Source organism: Tiliqua scincoides, chromosome 6, assembly GCF_035046505.1.
Source record: "Tiliqua scincoides isolate rTilSci1 chromosome 6, rTilSci1.hap2, whole genome shotgun sequence".
Taxonomy (NCBI): Eukaryota; Metazoa; Chordata; class Lepidosauria; order Squamata; family Scincidae; genus Tiliqua; species Tiliqua scincoides.
In genome coordinates, this window is record NC_089826.1 from 50365232 (window position 1) to 50386198 (window position 20967).

Here is a 20967-nt window from a genome sequence, read left to right on the forward strand (position 1 = left end):
CACAATTTCTGTATTCTTCCTAAATTGATGGAATTTTTGTTTTTGTCCTGGCATACCATTTCAGGAAACTTGAATTTTGTTTTTCATTGGAATACATGAAAAGGTTTCGTCAGTTGCATGTCTTCAGTGCCAAGCATGCTTGCAAAAAAGTCTCATGTTGCTTGTAGCATGATAGCAAACCACAGGGGTTCATCAGCCATGAAAGAAGTACTTGCCAGGAATATTATCCCAGCAGATGTCACCTGTCTCTTTGCTGCTGGGGCAACTGGTCTCAGTACAAAACCCAGAAAGGAGGCAGTCGCCCCTTTCCCACAGAGCCACAGGCCTTGGCATAAAATTCTGCAGGCAGTTGGAAATATGAGGAAGTTGGTGGAATTTTAATACAATGAAGCCAGTCGGGTACACTGCAAAGGTAATGTATAGCCTGCTGTCAAAATAGGCACTGGGCTTGATTTTGGTGAGGCAGACGTGCACGTTAGGAGAGCTAGAATAATGTCATTACAGAACTGGGGAGGAAGTGGTCTGAATCTTACGTTTCCCTTAAATTGAACAGCCTATCCTGTTTGCAGAAACTTGCAATTTATATTCCTTTCTCATTAAAATAATGACTTAAATGACCTGTATCTTCATTTAGAGCTGCTTAAGACTGTTGCCACTCCAGATGGTGTATATTTCTTGCTTTGATATTTGCTTCTTAATATTGTTTATGTTACAGATTCAGTTGTGATGTTTGTGCTTTTCCAATACTTAAGCTATCCTGAAAATGTTCTATAATGAAGAGCAGGATGGCAGTCCCGGAAATGGTGCATATAGTTCTTTAAAAATAGCTGCTGCTTTGCATTACTGGGTTATATAAAAGGTGTGTGTAATACCAGTGATCTAATGATCTCTTGCTCTGCTGCCTGAATCCTGCTTCCTGTCATTAGGTCTGACTTGCCAATATCTCTCAGCTCATTATTGAGTACAGCATGTAGCATTTCTAACAAACTGTTTGGCCAAATGTTCACTTAAACACTGCAAAATGTCTCAAGCTGTTGCATAGTCACACGTAACTGCATCAATAAGGATTTCTAATATCTGGTTTCCTTTAGATTTCTTAACTCCCTGGGGTGGATCTGACCAATTTGGCACAGAGGGAACAATCGGAAGTAGCGTCCCCGCAGCCTGCCTCTTAACCAAGGCCAGTTTCTTGACTCATTTGGAAGTGGCTTTTTACATCATTTGAAATTGCCTGCAGGGCCTGAGGTTTCATACAGTTTGGTCAGTGGTTGCCTTATTTGGTTGCAGAATTATAGGTGGCAATTTAGCCTAATGAGTCAAGAGAGGGAAGAAGGAAAATAGATGTTTGGTTTCTCTTGGAGTAGAGTAGCTTGTCTTTATGGATGGGACAGTAGTGCAGTGGTAGAGCACCACCTTTGCATGAAAAGGTCCCAGATTCAATCCCCAGTATTCCCAGATAAGGCAGAAAAATTCCTGCCTGAAACCTTGGAGAGCTGTTGTCAAGTCAGTGTGGACAATATTGAGCAAGAAGAAACAATAGTCCAATGCTGTGTAAATCAACTTCTGGTGATAATCTACTTGTTTATTAGCTTGAAGCTCATGCAGTCAAGAAAAGTTATTGGCTTGAATACCATATGAAGCTAATATACCAACCTAATTGGTGTATCTGCTACATGATTCTGTGCGCCTTAAAGGTAATGCATCTGCTATTCATCCCTACTACTTACATGTGATGTGCTAGCTTGGGCAATGCTCAATCATGGTTTAGCTCTTCCTAAAGGAGCTTCATTCCCTTTAACATGATGAGAGTGAAAGTTCTGTGCTCACTTAAGAGCAAGCCACAGCCACCCATTGTGTAGTAACTTGAACAGTGGCTTAACGAACTAGAGGTGGAACAGCTCAGGAGATTTACAAACCACCATTCTCCAAGCTTGTGCAGATCTGAAGCTTAAGTGATGGCAGAAAGCTTTCACGCTCCTCATGTCCAAGCCCACGACTTCCAGGCTTGTTCATGTAGTATAAAATCATGGTTTAGTGGAAACATTGGAACTGTGCTATTGTTTCATCTTATTTGCTCTTTGACAGCAACTTGATGTAACTCATTGGGTTATATTTTGGAGAAGGGAATCTCTTACTGGACTCTACTGAGTAAGCATTCCTCAAATAGCTATTATAGTCTTTAGGTAGAGGTGTTTTTGTTGATAACTAAATTAAAAACACACCGCATTTTGCATTTTAGTTCAACAATTGTTTTAAACAACATTTTCAAACACCTTTAACCTTAGCCCAGTTCAGATGCAGTGCTAAACAATAGTATGTGGGGCTCCCTGGCCCGGGGGGGAGGGCTTTTTCCTTGTCGTATTTGTGATACCACCATGTGGGGCCTCATCCATCCATCCAATTTCTCTACCTACTAATTGATTTGGAGTGCCTTCCTCTGCTATATCGGATAGAGGAGGGGGTTATTCAGCACCCACCTCTCCTCCTCAGACTGCTGTCTTTTTCCATGGCTGTGAAGACGGAGCCCTTAGTTTTGCCTCCTACTGTTATCACCTCATCATTGGCACTGACTGACCCCGTTATGCTGGGGCCTGCCTGACAATATGTGCAGCCCTGCCCCTTTCCAAATCAGAACCTGCCTCCCTCATGTCCCTGTTGTACCAGCAACCAGGAAGCCTGCCTTGGGAGCAGCATAAGTAGTCGCAGGACCTGCCTGTGTTCTGCCCAGTGGCTGCAGTGCTAGCTGGGGAGTTAGCAACTGGTTAGGTCAGGGGTGTCAAACATAAGGCCTGGAGGCCGAATGCGGCCCCTGGAAGCTTTTTATCCGGCCCTCAGGCTCTCAGCTGCTGAAGTGTTACAGTTGAAATGGCAGCCCACATGAAAATTGGTCTTTCCCAAATCTTGAAATGACCAAGACTTGCGTACTTTCTCTTCTGTCATTTACAGTTAATGAGTTTCTATACGAGAACAGGGTCTGATTTCTGGCCATTAGCTGCTTAATGATGTCACTTTCTGCTTAATGACATCACTTCTGGCCCTCAGCTGGAGCCCTGAATGCTAACTTTGGCCCTCTGTATGAAACGAGTTTGACACCCCTGGGTTAGGTAATGGTGGGACTCGCTGACTGTTACATTGGGGGGTGATAGTCTCTCCTGGGGACTTGGTGGATACAGGGATGGGGTGGCAATGCTGCTTCCAGACAGCGGCTATGCGATTGTGGCTTTTGTGTGGGCTAACACCTTTCCTTCTCCCACACATGGAGCATGAGTGGTCTTCAGCTTCCACTTAAAACTAAACCACAGTTTTACATTAGAGATGAACTCTGAGCTGTAGCTTGTATTAACTAGAATTGAATTAGATCTGGATCAAATACTGCCTTGACAGCTGCACTAGTTACATAAGTATGGTTAGAATAAACAGTTTCAAGTTCATACGTACTGCAGAATTCTGGTTTGTTAATGGAAAGTTTAAATCTCCTTCTCCTTGCATGTTAGTGGAATGGAGGGAGAGTGAGTAGACAAGCCCATCAACTCGGAGCAGCTCCTTCATGGTTTAGTGCTACATTTGAACCAGGCCACCAGAAGCACTGCAAGTTATATGCCATGTCAGATGGCCTGTACATGAGAGTCCTATGTGGCTGGTCAGCAAGATCCCTAAAGCATGCAATCACTTTTACATATATCCTGCCCTTAGAAACTGGTTACCAGGTGCCAAATGTACATAGTAGAAATACAGGTAAATATTTAATGGCACGGCAAGAGTGCACTGCAAGCCTGAAAATATTAAAGTAATCTGTTCAGTACGCAAGTGATACCTGGTCCAAGCGGAGCTGAACACTGATCATGAAAAAGGTATTATTTTTAGGAGATGTTACATGGGATACTGGTAAATGATTTTAGGAACAATGTGCAACATCTGAAATGAATGAGTGCCAATAGCATTCTTGGGTGAAATGTAAAGTGTTAGCTTTTAGCTTTGGGCTACAGATGTCAAAATGTATTTTTAGCCTCCTCGAATGCCACCCACCAACCACTACAGATGTTTATCTTGACTCATGCTTTCTTGAAAGACAAGCAGTGTGAACACAACAGTACTTCAGCTTCAGGCATTTCTGCAGTTCTTTGTTGGTTTTCTGAACTCATGGTAACCCGAAAGCAGCTTTAATTTGTCACTGTGCATGGGAAGAGCCAAACTCTAATATTTACTAGGCAAGAGCATAAAAGCTTTTCCTTCAGCTTGCTGCAGATAGAGTGGTGGTGGGGGGGCGGCTAATATTGTGCATCTCAGATGTGACTTGTCCTTGGATCTGAACCTGCAGGTGTCCTTGATGTACATTCTAGTTGAACTTCTTTTATTGGGGATCGTTTTCCAATTACTCAGAACATATTTAGAACAGCAACAGAGTTGCCTGCTGAGGTATGGGATGCCTCTGTCGCATTGCTGGAGGTCTCATCCCAATACACCTCTGACTCTTAGCTTTCCAAGTTGACTTTGAAGGAAAGAACTTCTCCCCTGAGTGTAAAGAAACAATTGCTCTGAGAATATATGCTCAACCAGCAAATAGTCACACACATGACACTTCAATACAGGCATGCGTCGCTTAATAACTTCTGCTTAATGAAGGGCCACGTATAGTATACCGACAATGGTCAAAGCACCACAAAGAAGCTCTTAATGAGACAGTCGGGTCTCCCACAGTCACAGCAGCAGAGTGTCTGTTGATACAACAAAGAGGTTCTTAATCCAAAGGAGAGGCAATCTATCTCCAGTAGCCTGTCAGCCAGCTAGTGTCTGGCAGGGAGTGTCTGCTTACACAACAAAGACACTCAATCAGGCTGAGTATTTGCTTAACGACCTAATTGCTTAACAACAGGGAATATACATATATATATATATCCCTGTCATTAAGTGATGCACACCTTAGATTGGAAAGGTACATTGGAAAGGCACACCATGCATTGGAAAGGATATGTGTGCAGAGGAACACTGGCTTTCTATCTTCATAATTGGTTATTTGTGGTGGATTAGGTTTTTCCTTGGGGTTTTTAAATTATGTTTTCGATTGGAAAGCTAAGTCTTCCTTTTGTACCTGATTTGCATTTGATGTGTGGTTTTGAGGAGAGTGTTGGCACCCTCTTTGCCTTGCAACTCAACTCACACAGATATTTAACTTGCCTGTTTGCTTTCTCTTTACCTTGATGCTTTGCCACCAAGATGCTGTGTAGCTGGGGCTCTCTTGCACTTGCAGAGGGGAACTTGCTAACTTTTTTTTCCTTAACAGATTAATTCAAAAATGGTGGTAATGAGAGACTGTAAGATAGCTATTTGAAGCACCCTGTAATGCCATTCATTGGGGCTGTAATCTTAAAAGGAAGAATGTAGGTCAAATTTCCACGTTGTTGAAAATTGTGCACACTTACGTTTAAAGGCCTCCAGAAATAGTAACAAACACAACCATGTAAATAAAGACATGATGGGAAGTTGAAGTTGGAGTGCTAGTGCAGTGTATCTTCTTTACTGTCATGTTTTGTATACATTAACTGTGGATATAATGAAAAATCATTCAGTGCTATGTAGGTAGTTGGTATAGTATATTAGCTAAGAGACTTGGGGCACAATCCTAACCCCCTATGTCAGTGCTTTCCAGCACTGACATAAGGGCAATGCAGCTCTGAGGTAAGGGAACAAACATTCCCTTACTTTGAGGAGGCCTCCGTGAGTGACGACATCCAAGTGCAGGATGCAGCACATGTCCCATTGGCACCAGTATGCCAGTGCTGGAAAGCACTGACATATGGGGTTAGGCCGCAATTGCGCCTTAGGGCGCAATCCTAACCAACTTTCCAGCTCTGACATAGCTGTGCCAAAGTGGCGTGCACTGCATCCTGCAGTGGGAAGGCAGTCAAGAAGGCCTTCTCAAGGTAAGGGAATGTTTGTGCCTAAGGGCGCAATCCAAACCTATGCTGGAACAGGCAGGCCAACTGGATACAGCATAGGTTTGGTGTGGCCCAGGGCACAACTTGGAGCATGGGGCTACTCGGATTTGCATTCGTGATTTCACGAGCGCTAATCCAAGCAGCCCAAGTAATGCCACTGGGGATGGGGATTGGGATCTGACCTGCGCTTCCACAGCCAGCCCTATTCCTTTTCGAGCTCAGTTTTCTCCATGGGCCACTCATCCCCTCTTTGCCCCCATTCTTCCTCTGCCCTCTCCTACCCCTTGTACCAGCCTGCCTGGGCCAGCACAAACTCACCCTGACATGGCGCTGACTCTGCTGAACCAGCACACATCTGTGCACTAGTCCAACCTGCTCCCAAGTAGCTGTGAACGTTCTTTACAGCACATTCACAACACTGGAGCTGGCACAAGGGACTTGTGCCGGCTCAGGGTACTAGTAGGATTGCACTGCCTGTGACAAATCAGGACTTCCTGGGTTCAAATGCGACTTCTGCCAAGAACTCATTGGGTGGCCTTAAGACAAACTACGTCTTTGCAGCCTCATCTTCAGTACAGAGATAATACTTGTCTTGGGGCCCAATCCTGTCCATTTTTCCAGCACTGATGTAGTTGTGATGCAGCTCCAAGGTAAAGGGACAAATGTTCCCTTCCCTTGAGGAGGCCTCCATGATTGCTTCCCCATTGCAAAATGCAGCGTACATCCTGTTGGCATGGCTGCATCCTTGCTGCAAAGTTGGATTGGGCCCTCAGTCTGTTGTAGTTCTGTCTTTCTGTAGTCCTTGCCTGTGAAGCAGTTAATGCACTCAAAGCACGATACAAATGTTAAGTATTTATTATGTCTGCACTTCACTATTATGATGAAGATGTTTAATATATCCTCTCAAATTAAAATGAGTCCATAGGCAGAAAATTAGAATATTAATGGTGAAATGAAAATGACTTGCAGTCATTTTTGAAAATGCTGATCATAATGGAGCATGAAATTTCAACAAATGTTTTGTTGTTCCTTTCTATATCATGGCTTTTCTGAAGCACGTTTGTTGCAATGAATGGTATTTGGGAGTGGCTGAGATAACATGTCATCCCACCCAACTGAATAGACTTACTTCTGAGTGAATATGTATAGGAGTGTGCTGTTGGAAAGCTTGCTTATGCAGAAGCTTCATGTACCAATGAAAATGCAACAGAGTTCTGGATTTTTGATAGTCTTACCTGTCTGTATTTGGCTCAAGTTCTCTGTTTTGCTTATCATGCTGCTTTTTGTTCTCCTACCTAAAAATGATTGTGAGTAACAGCAGCTCTTCTGGAAAGAGACCACCCGGATCTATGTGTGTTTCTGCAAAATGTAGAACCGGAGAAAAGTCTTGGCAATGAACTTAATTCGAATAAATCTTAAAAAGAAAAAACAAATACCACCAATATTGCTAAAATCTGCTGCTGCAGGATATGAGCTTAGTACAAGTTTAGCTTTCCAGGGGTTCATGCCTTTTCAGAATTTGATAATAGCAGAATCAATTGGTACTAAGAAGATTCTCTTAATGCCCCTGAGGAAGGCTGAGGCTGAAACACACTGAGTACTTGTACGATATCAGTTGAATGCTTTTTGTTTTGTTTGGGGCTTGGCCTCCCTTTGTTTTCCTCCTAACACTGCGCAACTAATATAGTCAAATCCTATAGTTAAGCACAGGAGTGAAACGAGGAAGCTTTAGTAGAACTTACAGGGCTGTTGGCAGGGTAGGAGACTGCCCCCCAGACTGCCTCCCCAAGCACTGTTTTTTTTACTAGGATTTGGGGGAAGAAAGTTGTTTAGTCAGGCAAGGCGGAGTAGTGTTAGACTAGCCAGATCAGACTTGAAGAGCCCATGCCTGGATTGATCCTTGTACCCATAGTACTGTTGGCAGTAGGAAAGTCCAGCGTACCATCAGGAGGAGTAGAATGGGACCATGGGTAGGGCTTTGCTCCAGGCCACTGAGCAACCTGGTGCCTGCACTGAGGCTAGGGCTTCAAGCACACCAGAGCTGGACCACTTGCCTTATTGACTGAGGTTGGTTTAGTATTTGAAACTCACCTAGCAAGGGAGACTGGCTACTGCTTTGGAAACCTAGAAAAGTTGCATTATATACAAGCAGGCCTCTGTATCTGTGGGGGTTCCATTCCCCCCCCCCCGGTAAGGAAACCACAGATACGGGGGTCTGCTATATAAATAGCAGTGCTCTCTTTACATGCCCATTACATTACCTTATTTTTTTTTATGCAGTCGTGCTGACACCAGCACGACCAGCATGTCTGTTTCTTGCTTTAAACTTCCGTAAGCAAAGCCAAGCAACATGAAGGCAACAATCTGCATACTACAAAGAGACTAACAGGAAGCAGGAACCGTCCTGTGTCCTGTTAGTCACCCTCTAGCTTGCAGACTGGTTGCCTGCATGTCACATTGCTTTAAAGAAATTTAAAGCAAGAAACACTTGTACTTCCAGCATGACTACACAAAAAGGAAGGTAATATAATGGGTATGCACCCCCCACCCCCGTCAATCAGCAGATCTGTAGATAACTGAATCTGTGGGTATGGGAGCCCACTTGTTGTAAGTGCCCGTGAGAGGACAATTCATTGTGTAGGATTCCAAAGGCTAAACTGAATTCTAAGGCTAATGAGGTCAAGTATTAAGGAAATTTAGGATGAAGTATTGGTTGTAAAACTACCATGGGACAGAGGTGTGTTGTCTATAGCAAGCTTCCCAAAATATGAGCTGATGTAGGGATGGCATTGAAATGCATAGCTCCATCAATCGTATTCTTGCCTTCCATCTCTAATACTTTTCCTAATGTGTGTGTTGGGGGGGGGGGGGTGTTAGTGGCACTGACTGGATGTACTCATCTAGTTTTCCTTGTTGTAGGTACTCCTCCCGGCAGCTAGTTTGTTGCAGCTGCAGGATGTAAAGAAGAGTTGCTGTGATTTTCTGGAAACCCAGCTTCATCCTGTCAACTGTTTGGGCATTCGTGCTTTTGCTGACATGCATGCATGCACAGACCTACTGAACAAGGCCAACACATATGCAGGCAAGTGCAGCACCTTTCTGAGCAGCATTTCATCAGACTGTGGCACTAATTCTGTCTAGTGCAGGGGTCTCCAAACCCTGGCCCATGGGCCAGATGTGGCCCACAGCAAGCCTCTATTTGGCCAGAGAGCCTCTGGCACAGTTGACCAAACACAATTGGAGTTGTGCTTGTGGGGTGGGGAATGGGGATCCATTTAAGTGTGTGCTTGGGCTGTGTTGGTACTTGGAGAAATCCTGGACATTTGAACCCATTCATTTATTCATTTAAGTTCCATCTCTAATGTATTTATTTAAATTTTATAAATTTTTTTTTTTGGCCCTCAACACTACGCCAGATATTTGATGTGGCCCTTTGGCCAAAAAGTTTAGAGACCCCTGGTCAAATGGATAGCCTTTTAACATTGCAAGAGTAAAAACTTAAGCCTGGCTGCTGGGAAATGCAAGCATACTCGAACTGACTGCCTTATGCACTTATTTTGCAGATGCAAGAAAAACTGCATATAGTTTCAAAACCAGGACTGAGAAACATGTTAAACTTAATTGGAACTAGCACCAAATTTTAAAGTTTAGGCAACTAAGCGTTTAGGACTTGCTAGCCTTGTGAAAAATGTTGGTGGCAATATTATAAGTTAATTCAGTAATAAAAGACAAAATTTGCTGGTGTAAAATAGTTACTATAATAGCTATTAGAAGGTGAGAATAATTCTAACGTGGTCTAGTCAATGTCTCTTTGGGATAATGCACATCCATGTATTTTGAATTTTGTGCTTACACTTCTGAAGACTTGTATTAATTCCAACAAGTTTCTTCTTTGCACGTTCACTTTTTAAAAATTTGACGGCCACTTAATTATGTGGATACATTTTTAATGCTGCCCATTTTAAGAAACCAGTATTTAAATGAGTTACTCTGTCAAACTTAATGAAGCCAAAAAGTGTCTGCCTGCTTTCTGGTTACTCATTTAATGCGTTTAGCTACATAGTCATACTTCAACTGTTAAAATAACTAGAATGGTTATAATTTTTTTAATTACAGACATAATGTCCCCAGCAGCAATACTAAATTATTGAGAGCTTCTATGTTTTGAGAGTGTGTGATGTAACGACTTCAGCCTTTTTCACTTTTTGGGCCATGAGGTTAAATGTAGAACTTGGCCTGGTTTTCTTAATCTGGATGTTCACATAACTGATTCAGTGCATAAAGGCATGAAAGGAACCTTTTGGACAAGCCTCTGGTTACATGAAGGTAGGTATGGTGGCTCAAATCAGCTATGGTCTGGCCATTGGGAACATGCTGCAGGTGCATGTACTCTCTCCCCTTTTGTGCACCAATTCCATCTTCCCCTTCCTGGCTTGCAGTAATTGTAGGTTGTCTTAAATCAGAAGTGGAAATACATGTCAAACAGTTAGATGTAAACATCATTGGTGAGATTTGAATATTATAGTAAACTAGGGTTGTGAATGGGGAAGTAGGTGTAATCAGGAAGATGCATGTGGATCTACAACTTGTTTCTGGGCTGGCTGACTTGAACTAATAAGCAGTGATGGGAAAATCCAGTGTGGCTTGAGTGAAGTCTAGAGTCACTGCTCCCCCTCGACTCAAAAGAGTCATAATGGGGGTGCTTCCTGAGTCTCCAAGTCACCCTTTAGTGACTGTAAAGGACTCAAGTCGAGTCGCTGCTCCCCCGCTTAAAAAGCCCACGATGGATAAAACGGGGCTGCTGCTCTGTGTGTTTGTGGGAGTTCACTTTAAAGACTATCTTGCTGTCCCATCTGTATAAATTGTGGGAGAGGGTGGGAGGGACTGCGAGAACAGGGACAGAAGTGGCAAGAGGGAGGAGGCAGTCACATGCAGCAGTGCCTGGCAGCTCTACTCAGAAGCAGTCCCACTGAGCTAGTCATTCAATGAGGCTTCCTCCTCCCCATTAACAAAGGAGTTCATGCCATGTGGTTGGCAAGTGTGATAGCTACAAACGTCCTCCTTCCCCCTCCCTGGGTGCCTGCAGCCAATCATAAGGCAAGGACCCTCTTGGGCTCCTCCTCCTGTTCTCCCTTAGCCAAAGATCCAATGATAATTGTTTCCTTCCTTCCTATCGGAGACCTACTCCTGCCTTCCCCCTCCCGCCATCTGCAAAAGCAAACATTATCTCTTCCCGGCTGGATCCTCCCTGTTGCTTGCCCGGTCAGAATGCTGGCCGTACAAGGTTTTCATGTCACAAAAACAGTAAGCAGGCACATCCAGACACAGACAGACTCGAGTCAGCATGGGTGGGAACGAGTGTTGAGTTCGGGGGTCCTGACTCGCGTGTTTTTTCTAGTCTTCCACGTGTGTGACTCACAAGTCAATTCAGCAAAAAACATGCATTTTCATGACTCTGATCCGAATGAGTGACTTGAGTTCCCATCTCTGCTAATAAAGAGTGTATGACTTGTCAAATCTACGTTGTTGGAATGTGTGAGTCCTATGAGGAATTAGTTTTAGAAAAAATTAAAGCTATTTGTTTTGATTCTCTAAGATTTTCAAGAGACTCGAAACAGAGAATTCTAAGCTTGGAATAGAAAAAACAAATGTGTAACTTCCCCCCCCCCCAAGTAAAAATATCCCATATTTGCATATACTATACTGTGAATCTGACAGCCCAATCCTAACTCCCTGCATAGGGACGCAGCAGCACCAACAAGGCACCTGCCAAATCCCATGGGGGAGTTTCAGCCTCATGTCGAAAGGAGACCTGTTGGATGCCTGTTGGCCTGGTGGGTCAACCCAGACCTGTGCTAGTGATATCGCTGATGCATGTCTGTGTGGACCTGTGAAGGCGCATTGGATTCGATGGACACTGCTACCACTGAATCCGCCCCCTTCCTGGTCTCAGTCCACCTGTCACCTCCTCATTTCATGCATCCCCTGTCTTCCTTCCAACTCCTACTTGTATTTACTGGGGCCAGAGGTCATCTGGAGTCTGCTGGCACATGGAGCCAGCCTCTTGTGGCAGCATCCAGCCATTGTGCTCTGGCATGTTGCCCTTTGCAACACATCTATCAAACATTTAAGCTTGTGTAGAGAATTGTTACCAAAGTGAAAAGCTTGTAGTGGTCCACAGTTACACAAGTATTACTCCTGATATTTAGCAAATAACTTCAGTTGCAGCTTGATGCTTTATACTGATGTTACATTTTCCAGTGTTCTTTGGTTCCACAAAGAAGTCTTTTAAGTCTAAGCACGTCACTAATTCTGGTGTGTGTGTGGTGTGTTTTGTGTGTGACTTTTTTGAGTAGCAGTTTCTGTTGCTATGCTGTTATCCTTGTTACTATGGTTTTTTGTTCTCGGAAGTGTTACTTCAATACAAAGTCAAGCAGATTAGATGTCTGAGTTTCCTTTCTTTACATTGTGTGTTTGGTCTCCTAATTCTCTATTATTTATTTATTTATATTTATACAGGTATTTATATACTGTCTTTCTTTGGTCATCATATTTCTTATCAGACTTTAATCCAAGGCGGTTTACATAGGCATGCTGTTGTAAACCCCCATAGGGATTTTTACAATTGAATAGTTCTAGTCTTTCATAGAACTCCTCTTTCCAGCTGGATTCCTTCCCATTCTGGCCTCTCTCTGGCCCTTCGCCTCCCACTCTCCACTTGAGGGCAACTGTTCTCTGCCACTGAGGGTCAGCTCATCAGTATATCAGCGTGTCGTTAGTTCTCAGATACTTCAGGAGACTTAAAGTGTGTTAGCAATAGAATATATCTCTAATGGTTATGATATTGGGATACGTATGATGGTGGGTGCACTCTATTGCAGATTGTGAGCCTTTGGAACGGGTCTGTTCACTTTTCTATGTAATGTGTACATTGATGGTGTTGTTGAAGTAATAATCTGATGGGGAGACTATCTCAAAATGCCCCCCCCCCAAACACAACTGGAAAGTACTTTCGGTCACATCTGGGAGCTCAGGTGAGTGCTTCTCCACCGCAGGTTCAGAAGCCTGTGATGAATCAAATCCAAGGGTTCTGAACCCACAGATAGAGAGGACCCACCTATATTCAAGAGGATCTGGCTCCTCTGCTGATTGACCCTCCAAGCAGGGAATTTTAAGTGTCTGTTTGAAGAGCTGATAGAACCTCCCTCCCCTCACCCCAAATCTCTTGATTCTAACCAGGATGGAAATGCAGTGCAAATGAGTGGTAGAATACCAAATTGCTGGCCTTACCACTTGCTTGTCTGGCAAGCACAAAAGCAGCAGTCGTAGTGGCTTGGTGGAAAGGCTGATATAAATATCTCTCGATTACTTGTTTCTCATTTGGTGCCCTCTGTTGGGGTAGGGTGGGGGTTTGCTGGGTCATGGACAAGTCTAAACATGCACTCCGTCCCCTTGCCTTCTCCCTTTGCATATTGGACTAAATGCAAAATGTTTTGTAAAACCACAGCTTCCCATGATATCCAAACCAGGAAACTACAATTAGACAATCCCAGCAAAGCAGGATATCAACTCCGGATCAATCCTAATAATAAAAAAATAGGCAATTTGCAGTTGAAGACATACAGATATTTTGAAAACCCTATGGGAAGTTGGATGTCCTGCCTTCTTCCTCTAACAGCAGTATCTCCTGTTCCTGTGCCCTGAGTGGACTTCCCCCAGCACCTTCTGCTTCAGCATGTGGCTCTTATTTCAGAAACTAGCCTGTTGGCAGATTAGAGTTTATGAGAGGCTGGGTGCAGAGAAATCACTTCTGGCTTCCTATTCAAAATAATTCATTTATCAGTGTCTCTTTCTTGACAAAAGGGTATTTATCAAGCAGTTAACAGATCTCCTAGGCAACTGCTAAGTTCTAAACAGGCAGCTAATCATGGCACCCTCTCCTCAGGCGCCCTAATATACTTTCCGGTTGTGTTTTTAATCTAAAGGAATATATAAGCTCTCTCTCTCTCTCTCTCTCTCTCTCTCTCTCTCTCTCTCTGTGGTGGGGGAGGGAGTATGCAAGGGGTTACTTGCTAATCACTTTCCAGGGCATTTCATCAGTGGCTAATTAGAACACCTCTGTCCTTTTTAAATAGCACTTTCACCAGCACATGATATTAGATCACCTTAATTACTGACTTTGTGCTAATTCACTTTACTGTTTCTGGAAAGTGTGAATATTGTCTTATTTCTGTCTTTTAGGTTTTACTTCCTGTCAGTGTGTAACGTCAGTCTTTGACCACTGTCTTCTTCAATCTTTTTCTTTATTATAAGTTCTCTTTTATGCATTGATCTTATTGCCAGTTATATTTTCTGAATCTGGGGACATTTTTATGTTAAAAAAAAATCAGACCTATGTTTCCATGCTAATCCAAAATAGTCATCATTAGTGGGGGTTAAAAATTGTAAAATGAGTCTGTCTTGTAGCCCATGTATACAAAGCGAAGTACTTCTGTATTTACTGAATCTGTGTAAAGATGAAATGCCCATTTTATTGTGGTGTTAAACAATTCTTTTCCTCCAAACAGAACAGCACTTTACTGAAGTGGTACTTGGTGAAGAATTCCTGAATCTCGGCATAGAGCAGGTGTGCAGCTTAATATCCAGCGACAAGCTCACAATTGCATCAGAGGAAAAGGTGAGGCAGCTTTCCCTGAACTTGGGACTTTAGAGAACCTTCAGCTAAACTGGAGGTGGTGGTGAGGCCATTGTGTTTCTGTCATGCTCAAGTACAAAGAGAGGGACTGAGGTATCTTCAAGAGCAAGAGGCACACAGAACCTTTCACACCCCTTACGTGCTTTACTTCCCCTACAGTCTGTTGCTTCAATGTCTTCCCCCCCCCCCTGCATTTCTGGCTCTCTTCTAGTATGGGTCAGGAGCAAATAAGAATAGATGGAGCAACAGATTGAGGGCAGGGAAGGCATGGGAATGGTGAGGAGGGTTCCATCCCCTCCCCTCCCACATACTCCACCCCACTCTAAGAACATGTCAAACTTTATAGTACCTGCCTGTCATAACAAGTGAGTTTTTCCCGGTCTCTGTTTTTTTGCTTAAGCCCTTTAGATTAGCAGCTGCTGGTTTAGTAAGTTTTTGATTTTTTTTTTAAAACTGGCTTGTTTATCACATTTATAAACCACCTTATAAATGTAGTCCCTAAAGGAGAAAAACAGGATAGAATTTTAAAGTAATAATTATTAAACACTGTGGGTGGCATTCTGACTAGTGCCTTTAACCAACAGAAACTTTCTCCATGAGCAGAGGAGCATCCCACTAGTTCCTGCATCCATTCTGTTCATGGAGGGAACACCCAACAGTGAAAATGCTCACTGGATGCCATGCCCTATAGAAGCTAATTAGCATCATTAATCATAGCTGTAGAAATCTGAACACACTAATCAAAGCCATCCAATTTGATGTGTGTAACACACATCCAAGATGTGCTAAGAGAGGATAACTGCACCCCTTAGTGCTTTATCCAGAGATGGCATAACTACTTGCTGCCTTGCTGCATAAGATCATGTAACGCTGAATGTGGGCTGAGATGTAGGTTAAGCAAACATGTGCTGGATGTGGGCACATGGAGAAACTGTTGTGACTGTTTTGCCACATGCCCAGGTCCTGTGTGGGCTTTCCCCCTCAGTAAGGCCTGACACTTACTGCAGTATCACAGTCCAACTCTCAGAACACTTGGCAGGGGTGCAAGTGCTGGCAGCCCACATCTCGGCCTGCTTTTAGAGTCATGTGACTCTCATCCTTTAAATCCTTGGCAGCTCTTCTGGTACCTTGCCTGCAAATTGAGCCTAATCTTCAGTAAGCTTTCGCATAGGCTGCAGATATATCTAGTATGGGAATTCATATGATAAATCTTGAGCTAGCTGACCAGGCTGTTGAGTGGCTTTGCTGCATGTATTGGAACACTGGTGAGCAAAGGTAATTAAGACTTTGGAGCAAATAAGCTCGAAGCATAGCTTGTCTTAAGCAAGCTCAGAGGTGGTATTTTGTCTTCTGCAGCTGAGAGCAATGCACTTCTATTTATGGGCCTATGGACAACCTAGCAACACAAAACTTCTATTAAAATACTCTTTAGAAAGCAGTACATAATGAACTTCAGCACCGAAGAGAACCACTAACTCTAAATTCATCCTCTGTACAGAAAACTATGAATGACATGAAATTAAAATGTAATGCTAGAAAATCATTCATAGCTTGAGATTTGAAATTGGTGGCCATGCTCTGTTCTTTAGTGGAGATGTTGTCCAATTAAAGAAGTACTGTGTGTGTTTTATCCAGTCAGTTGTGTTTGACTCTTGGTGATATTATAGGTGAAAGCTCTAGTTCATTAAATATTGCTTTAATGCTTGACCAATTGATTCATTTTACATATCTATGCATATTACCAAAAGCTTGATAGAGGTACCTTTTGGGGGAGGAGGGAATATTGAAGCATTTCCAGTGAAGCAAAAGCTACCACTCACCTTTAGAACAAAGAGAGGATGTAACACAATGCCACCAGAATTGTCCTGATCCAATGCACGCAGGCGCCAAAAAACGCTCTCGAACGAAGTCCTGTCCCCCCACAAGCTGACAAAGGGAAATGTCTCTATGGAAACTGAGCCACATGTGTGTTTATTTGCAAGTAGGTGAACATGCCTCATCAAAGGGGAATGCAAGGCCACCATAATGGTCCCAATCCAGTGAACTCGAAGCTCAACAAATGCTCTAGAAAATGTTCCCCCATACTAGAAAGGATAAAAACAGAGACTTGAGTGGCTGGTATAGTCTCGTAAAGCTAGGTGGGTCTTGATCAAGTGTCATTTAAAAAAGTGGGTCCCAGTGCTAAAATGTTTGGAAACCATTGATCTAGTACACTATCAAGTGGGGGCCTTGAGGGGCCCCATGCAGTGCTTTTCCCCAGAGCTCCCAGCAATGTAGTGCCAGCACTGTGTGATATGAGGTTATCTGAATCATACTGTCCAAGTATAGCCCTCTGCTTTTCATTGACTGCTAGAGGGATAACACAAAACTATGGTGAGAATAATTTGTACAGGTTGTTTCCTGTTTTGAGAGCATGGACCAGTTTGTATCTGGTGGTTCTTAATGAAGGAATGCACAAACCTTAAGTTCTATTTAAATGACTAGTTTTTTTAAAAAAAAAAGTTCCCTGCATCCAGCAACTGCAGGTAGTAGCCAAATTCTTGGAAGTATTTGTTGCTTCTGCACTTAGCCCATCAGTTCCAACAATTACTTGATGGTGCTCACTCTCCCCATTCCAAGCTCTATTTCTCTGGTCATGGTTGCTCTACCCTGAGTAAAAGGACTGATTCCTTTCTTCCTGGTGGCTTATGAGAAGTTGGAGGTGGTGGGGATAGGAAATACACCCATTTGCCCAGAGTAGAGCAGACACTGCCAGAATGAGCAAGATGCTCATGCAAAACGCAGCTTGAGTGTGGGATTCTCTCAATTTGTTTTTCAAGTGAAAAGGCCACTGTTAACCCTTGATAGGCTTGGTACTGCTGCAGCATGTGGAAGCCACTGTGGTTCCACTCCCTGTCTACAGGCTCAGGGAAGGACAGTTCCATCAGTCATTCTAGCCTTCACTGTAGTAGTAATGCTGAACGCTTCTATATAGTGCTTTCTGAGTCTGCAAAGCCCTTGACATGCAAGAATAACAGAAAACTAAACAGCAAACACCCTGTAAGGTTTGCAAGTATCTCCATTATGACACATGGGGAGTTGAAGCTGAGAGAGGAGTGACTTGCCTAAGGTCACCTAGTGTGTTCATGGCAGGGGCAGCATTTAGGGAGGTCCTGATTTACAGCTCTGTGTCTTGCTGCCACGCTACACCAACTCTGAATTGGAAGTGTGAGTCTTCATTCTTGATTCCAGAACTGGCAGATTAGGACTCAAATACACTTACACCTTTCATTTAAAAGGCTAGAAAATGTATATTACTCATAATGTATTGTATCTTATATTCTGGAAGGTATTTGAAGCAGTGATCGCTTGGGTTAACCATGACAAAGATGTGAGACAAGAGCTCATGGCACATCTGATGGAACATGTTCGGCTACCGTTACTCTCCCGAGAGTATTTGGTTCAGGTAAGTGAAATGTAAGCATTTCACACTTTTTTCATGTGATTCTGTAAGATAAATAGCAAATTGGAAATTGGTAGATTGTTGCACTGGCATCCTTCAGTCTCGAAAGACTATGGTATCACGCTCTGAATGGTGGTTCTGGAACAGAATGTCCTCTCCAGAGCGTGAAGCCTGGGTAAAGTAGATATGGAGGATAGACTGTTTCCCATGCAGCAAATCCCCCCTCTCCACATCACTGAAATGATCCAGTGGAAAGGCAGAGACCATTATGGTTGGTTCCAGCGGCGTCGCAGGAGTTGCCAGAACGTGACTGTGTTCAGCCCTGAACTACCTCAGGGACTCCAGCTCCGGATTTTGCCTCGAGGTTGACTCCTGAAGCCTTTTCCATAACTGGATGTAGCCACAAGGCAGTGGAGGTTTGGGATCAGAGTTTTCCTTCTCTCAGATGAGCTGCCTTCCCAGGCTATTGAGTCCCATCTACCCGGTGGCTGTTTAGTCGCCTCTTACGACAAGTACAGCCAAACTGAGGCCCTATTCTTATCCCCCAGCCCCCAGGGGTAGATTGTTAATCATGCGAATAAAAGCTTTACCATTAAAGACACTGAATTGTTTAGTTGCAAGTAGCGTGCTCTAAAGGTGTACCAATTGTTTCCAATACACTTCTTAGGGCACAATCCTAACCCCTTATGTCATTGCTTTCCAGCACTGGCATAGCGGTGCCAATGGGCCATGTGATGCCTCCTGCAGTTGGGTGTCACTCATGGAGGCCTCCTCAGAGTAAGGGAATGTTTGTTCCCTTACCTCAGAGCTGGAAAGCACTGACATAAAGGGTTAAGATTATGCCCTTATTGTCTTAGTAATGTGATATTTGTCATGTAATCTGTGTTTTGTTTTTATTCCTGCCACACTACTCTTGGCACATCTTGAAACTTTTGGGAATAGTTTAGTAGGGCTCTATTTATTTGGCAGAATAACTTCATCAACTTAATGAGCACAAGATATTTCTAATTGGAAGGTGACTGGTCTCAAATGACATTTGCTAAGAGTATGAATCCACAGTTATACTAGAACAAAATAGCTTGGCTTATTGTGCACTGGTATGTGTATTTTTTCTATCTGCTGAAGAGATGGATATTTGCTATGGTGTCTTGAGTGGTGCATGTATATAAATACAAAGTTAGCTGTTGGAATAGCACATTCTTTAAGAACTTAGCAATAAGCATTCTTTTTATTTACTTGATCTCTTTGAGTTCATTTCCCTTAAGGTCTTGGCTAAATATTTTCCAAAAAGGCTCTGAAAAATGCCCTTGTGGGACAAAACCTGTACTCGGGAGACAGAATTTTAGAGCAGATAGGTGATCGTACTTCCCCCCCAGAATATGGCTTCTGTGCCTTTTCTGTCTAGCTCACAAGCTGCTGTTCTGAATTGGCTTGTTTTCCTTTGATTCTGATTGTCTGGCAAACTAGGGGCTGGCTCAAAGACACAGCACAATCCAAACCACCCCCCTGAGCTGGCACAAGTCCCTTGTGCTAGCTTTCTAGTGTTGCAAGTGGGCTGTAAAGCACATTCACGGCTACTTGGGAGCAGGCTAGGCCTGCTCATGGATGTGTGCTGGCCTAGTGGAGCCAGATCTGTGGCCTGTATGGAGTAAGTTTGTGCCATACTGGGCAGGCCAGCACAAGGGGTGGGTGGTGGGAGGGAGGAATGGAGGTGGGGAGGAGGTGTTTTGGGGTGCGGGAGAGCCACCCAGGAGGCAGATCTGACCTAGGAGGAGGGCAGGACCAGTTGGGGGATTGCAGTCTGGATCCTAATTGCCAGCCCCGGCCTGAGCAGCCTTACATAGGCTGCTTGGATTTGCACCTGCAAAATCGCAGGCACAGATTTGGGCATAGGGCAGGGAATAAAACACTTTACTATGAGTTGTCCATCAGCCCACACCTACCTTGCCCTGCATTCAGTGCAGGCCAGTTGACCTGTCTTTTCCAGCACAAGTTAGGATTGCGCCCTCAACCACTTAGCCTGCCTCCTGTGATGTGCATGTTTGCGCTGTGCTTATTTCTTATTCTCTCACTTCCTGGGGAGTTGATTGTATGATATAAATCCATCCAAACAGCTCCACTACATGCACTTCTAAACTTATTTAAAAATTTGGCTTAGGAGCATATGTTGAGGGACAGTTTGGATGAATTGTGACTCCCCTTGATTAAGAAAACTGGCCCTGAACTTTCCAGGGTGTAACAGCTGGGATGTGTGCTCAGCATGAGTTTGCCTGTCTCATCACATGGGGCTGATTTTGAACAACAAAGTAGTGTCTGAATCAGCCCTCTGCCTCTACCATTTCTCACTGAGCAAATCCAGAAGGTAGGGGTGCTGATCTTGATATGGGGACTGTAGGCTCCCAAGAGTTGGATTAGTCAGGGCGTATCTATTGTATAATGCAGCTTGCTAAAACTGTGTCATCATGTTTCATGTGCAGAGAGTTGAAGAGGAGGTGCTGGTTAAAAACAGCAGTGCATGTAAGGATTACCTCATTGAAGCAATGAAGTATCACTTGCTACCACTTGAACAAAGAGCGCTCATGAAAAGTACACGAACCAGGTTGAGAACATCTGCCTGTCTTCCAAAAGTAAGGTCCCTCACTGTAGGCTTGCCTGCTTCCTTTTTATATTGAATTGTTGTGAAGAAGTGTTAAAACATTCAGCAAAGACAGGTGAATTAAATCGTATGGTCCTAATACAGATGTTTTGCCTGTGTTGCTTCAGAACTTAAAACAGTGCCATGAAGTTTCCCAGTTTAATCCAGTCATATACTAATTGGTTCTACCCTATTTTTAAATAAACTTGGAATGCACTTCTATAGACAGCTCCTGGGAGTAAACCCTATGGAACTTTTT

At 43.5% G+C, this 20967-nt stretch overlaps 1 protein-coding gene across 2 annotated transcripts in view; it reads left to right on the top strand.

Annotated features, from left to right (window-relative positions):
• The window catches only part of KLHL2 (kelch like family member 2), a 45002-nt gene that overhangs the window by 11000 nt on the left and 13035 nt on the right, over positions 1-20967 (top strand). The window contains exons 3-6 of one of the 2 annotated variants that reach the window (XM_066632066.1): positions 8856-9018; positions 14504-14613; positions 17960-18076; positions 20551-20700. In XM_066632066.1, the coding sequence (XP_066488163.1) occupies positions 8856-9018; positions 14504-14613; positions 17960-18076; positions 20551-20700 (540 nt within the window). Of the gene's footprint in view, positions 1-8855; positions 9019-10190; positions 10263-14503; positions 14614-17959; positions 18077-20550; positions 20701-20967 lie in introns of those variants that run through there. The other variant, XM_066632067.1, reaches the window with a different exon arrangement.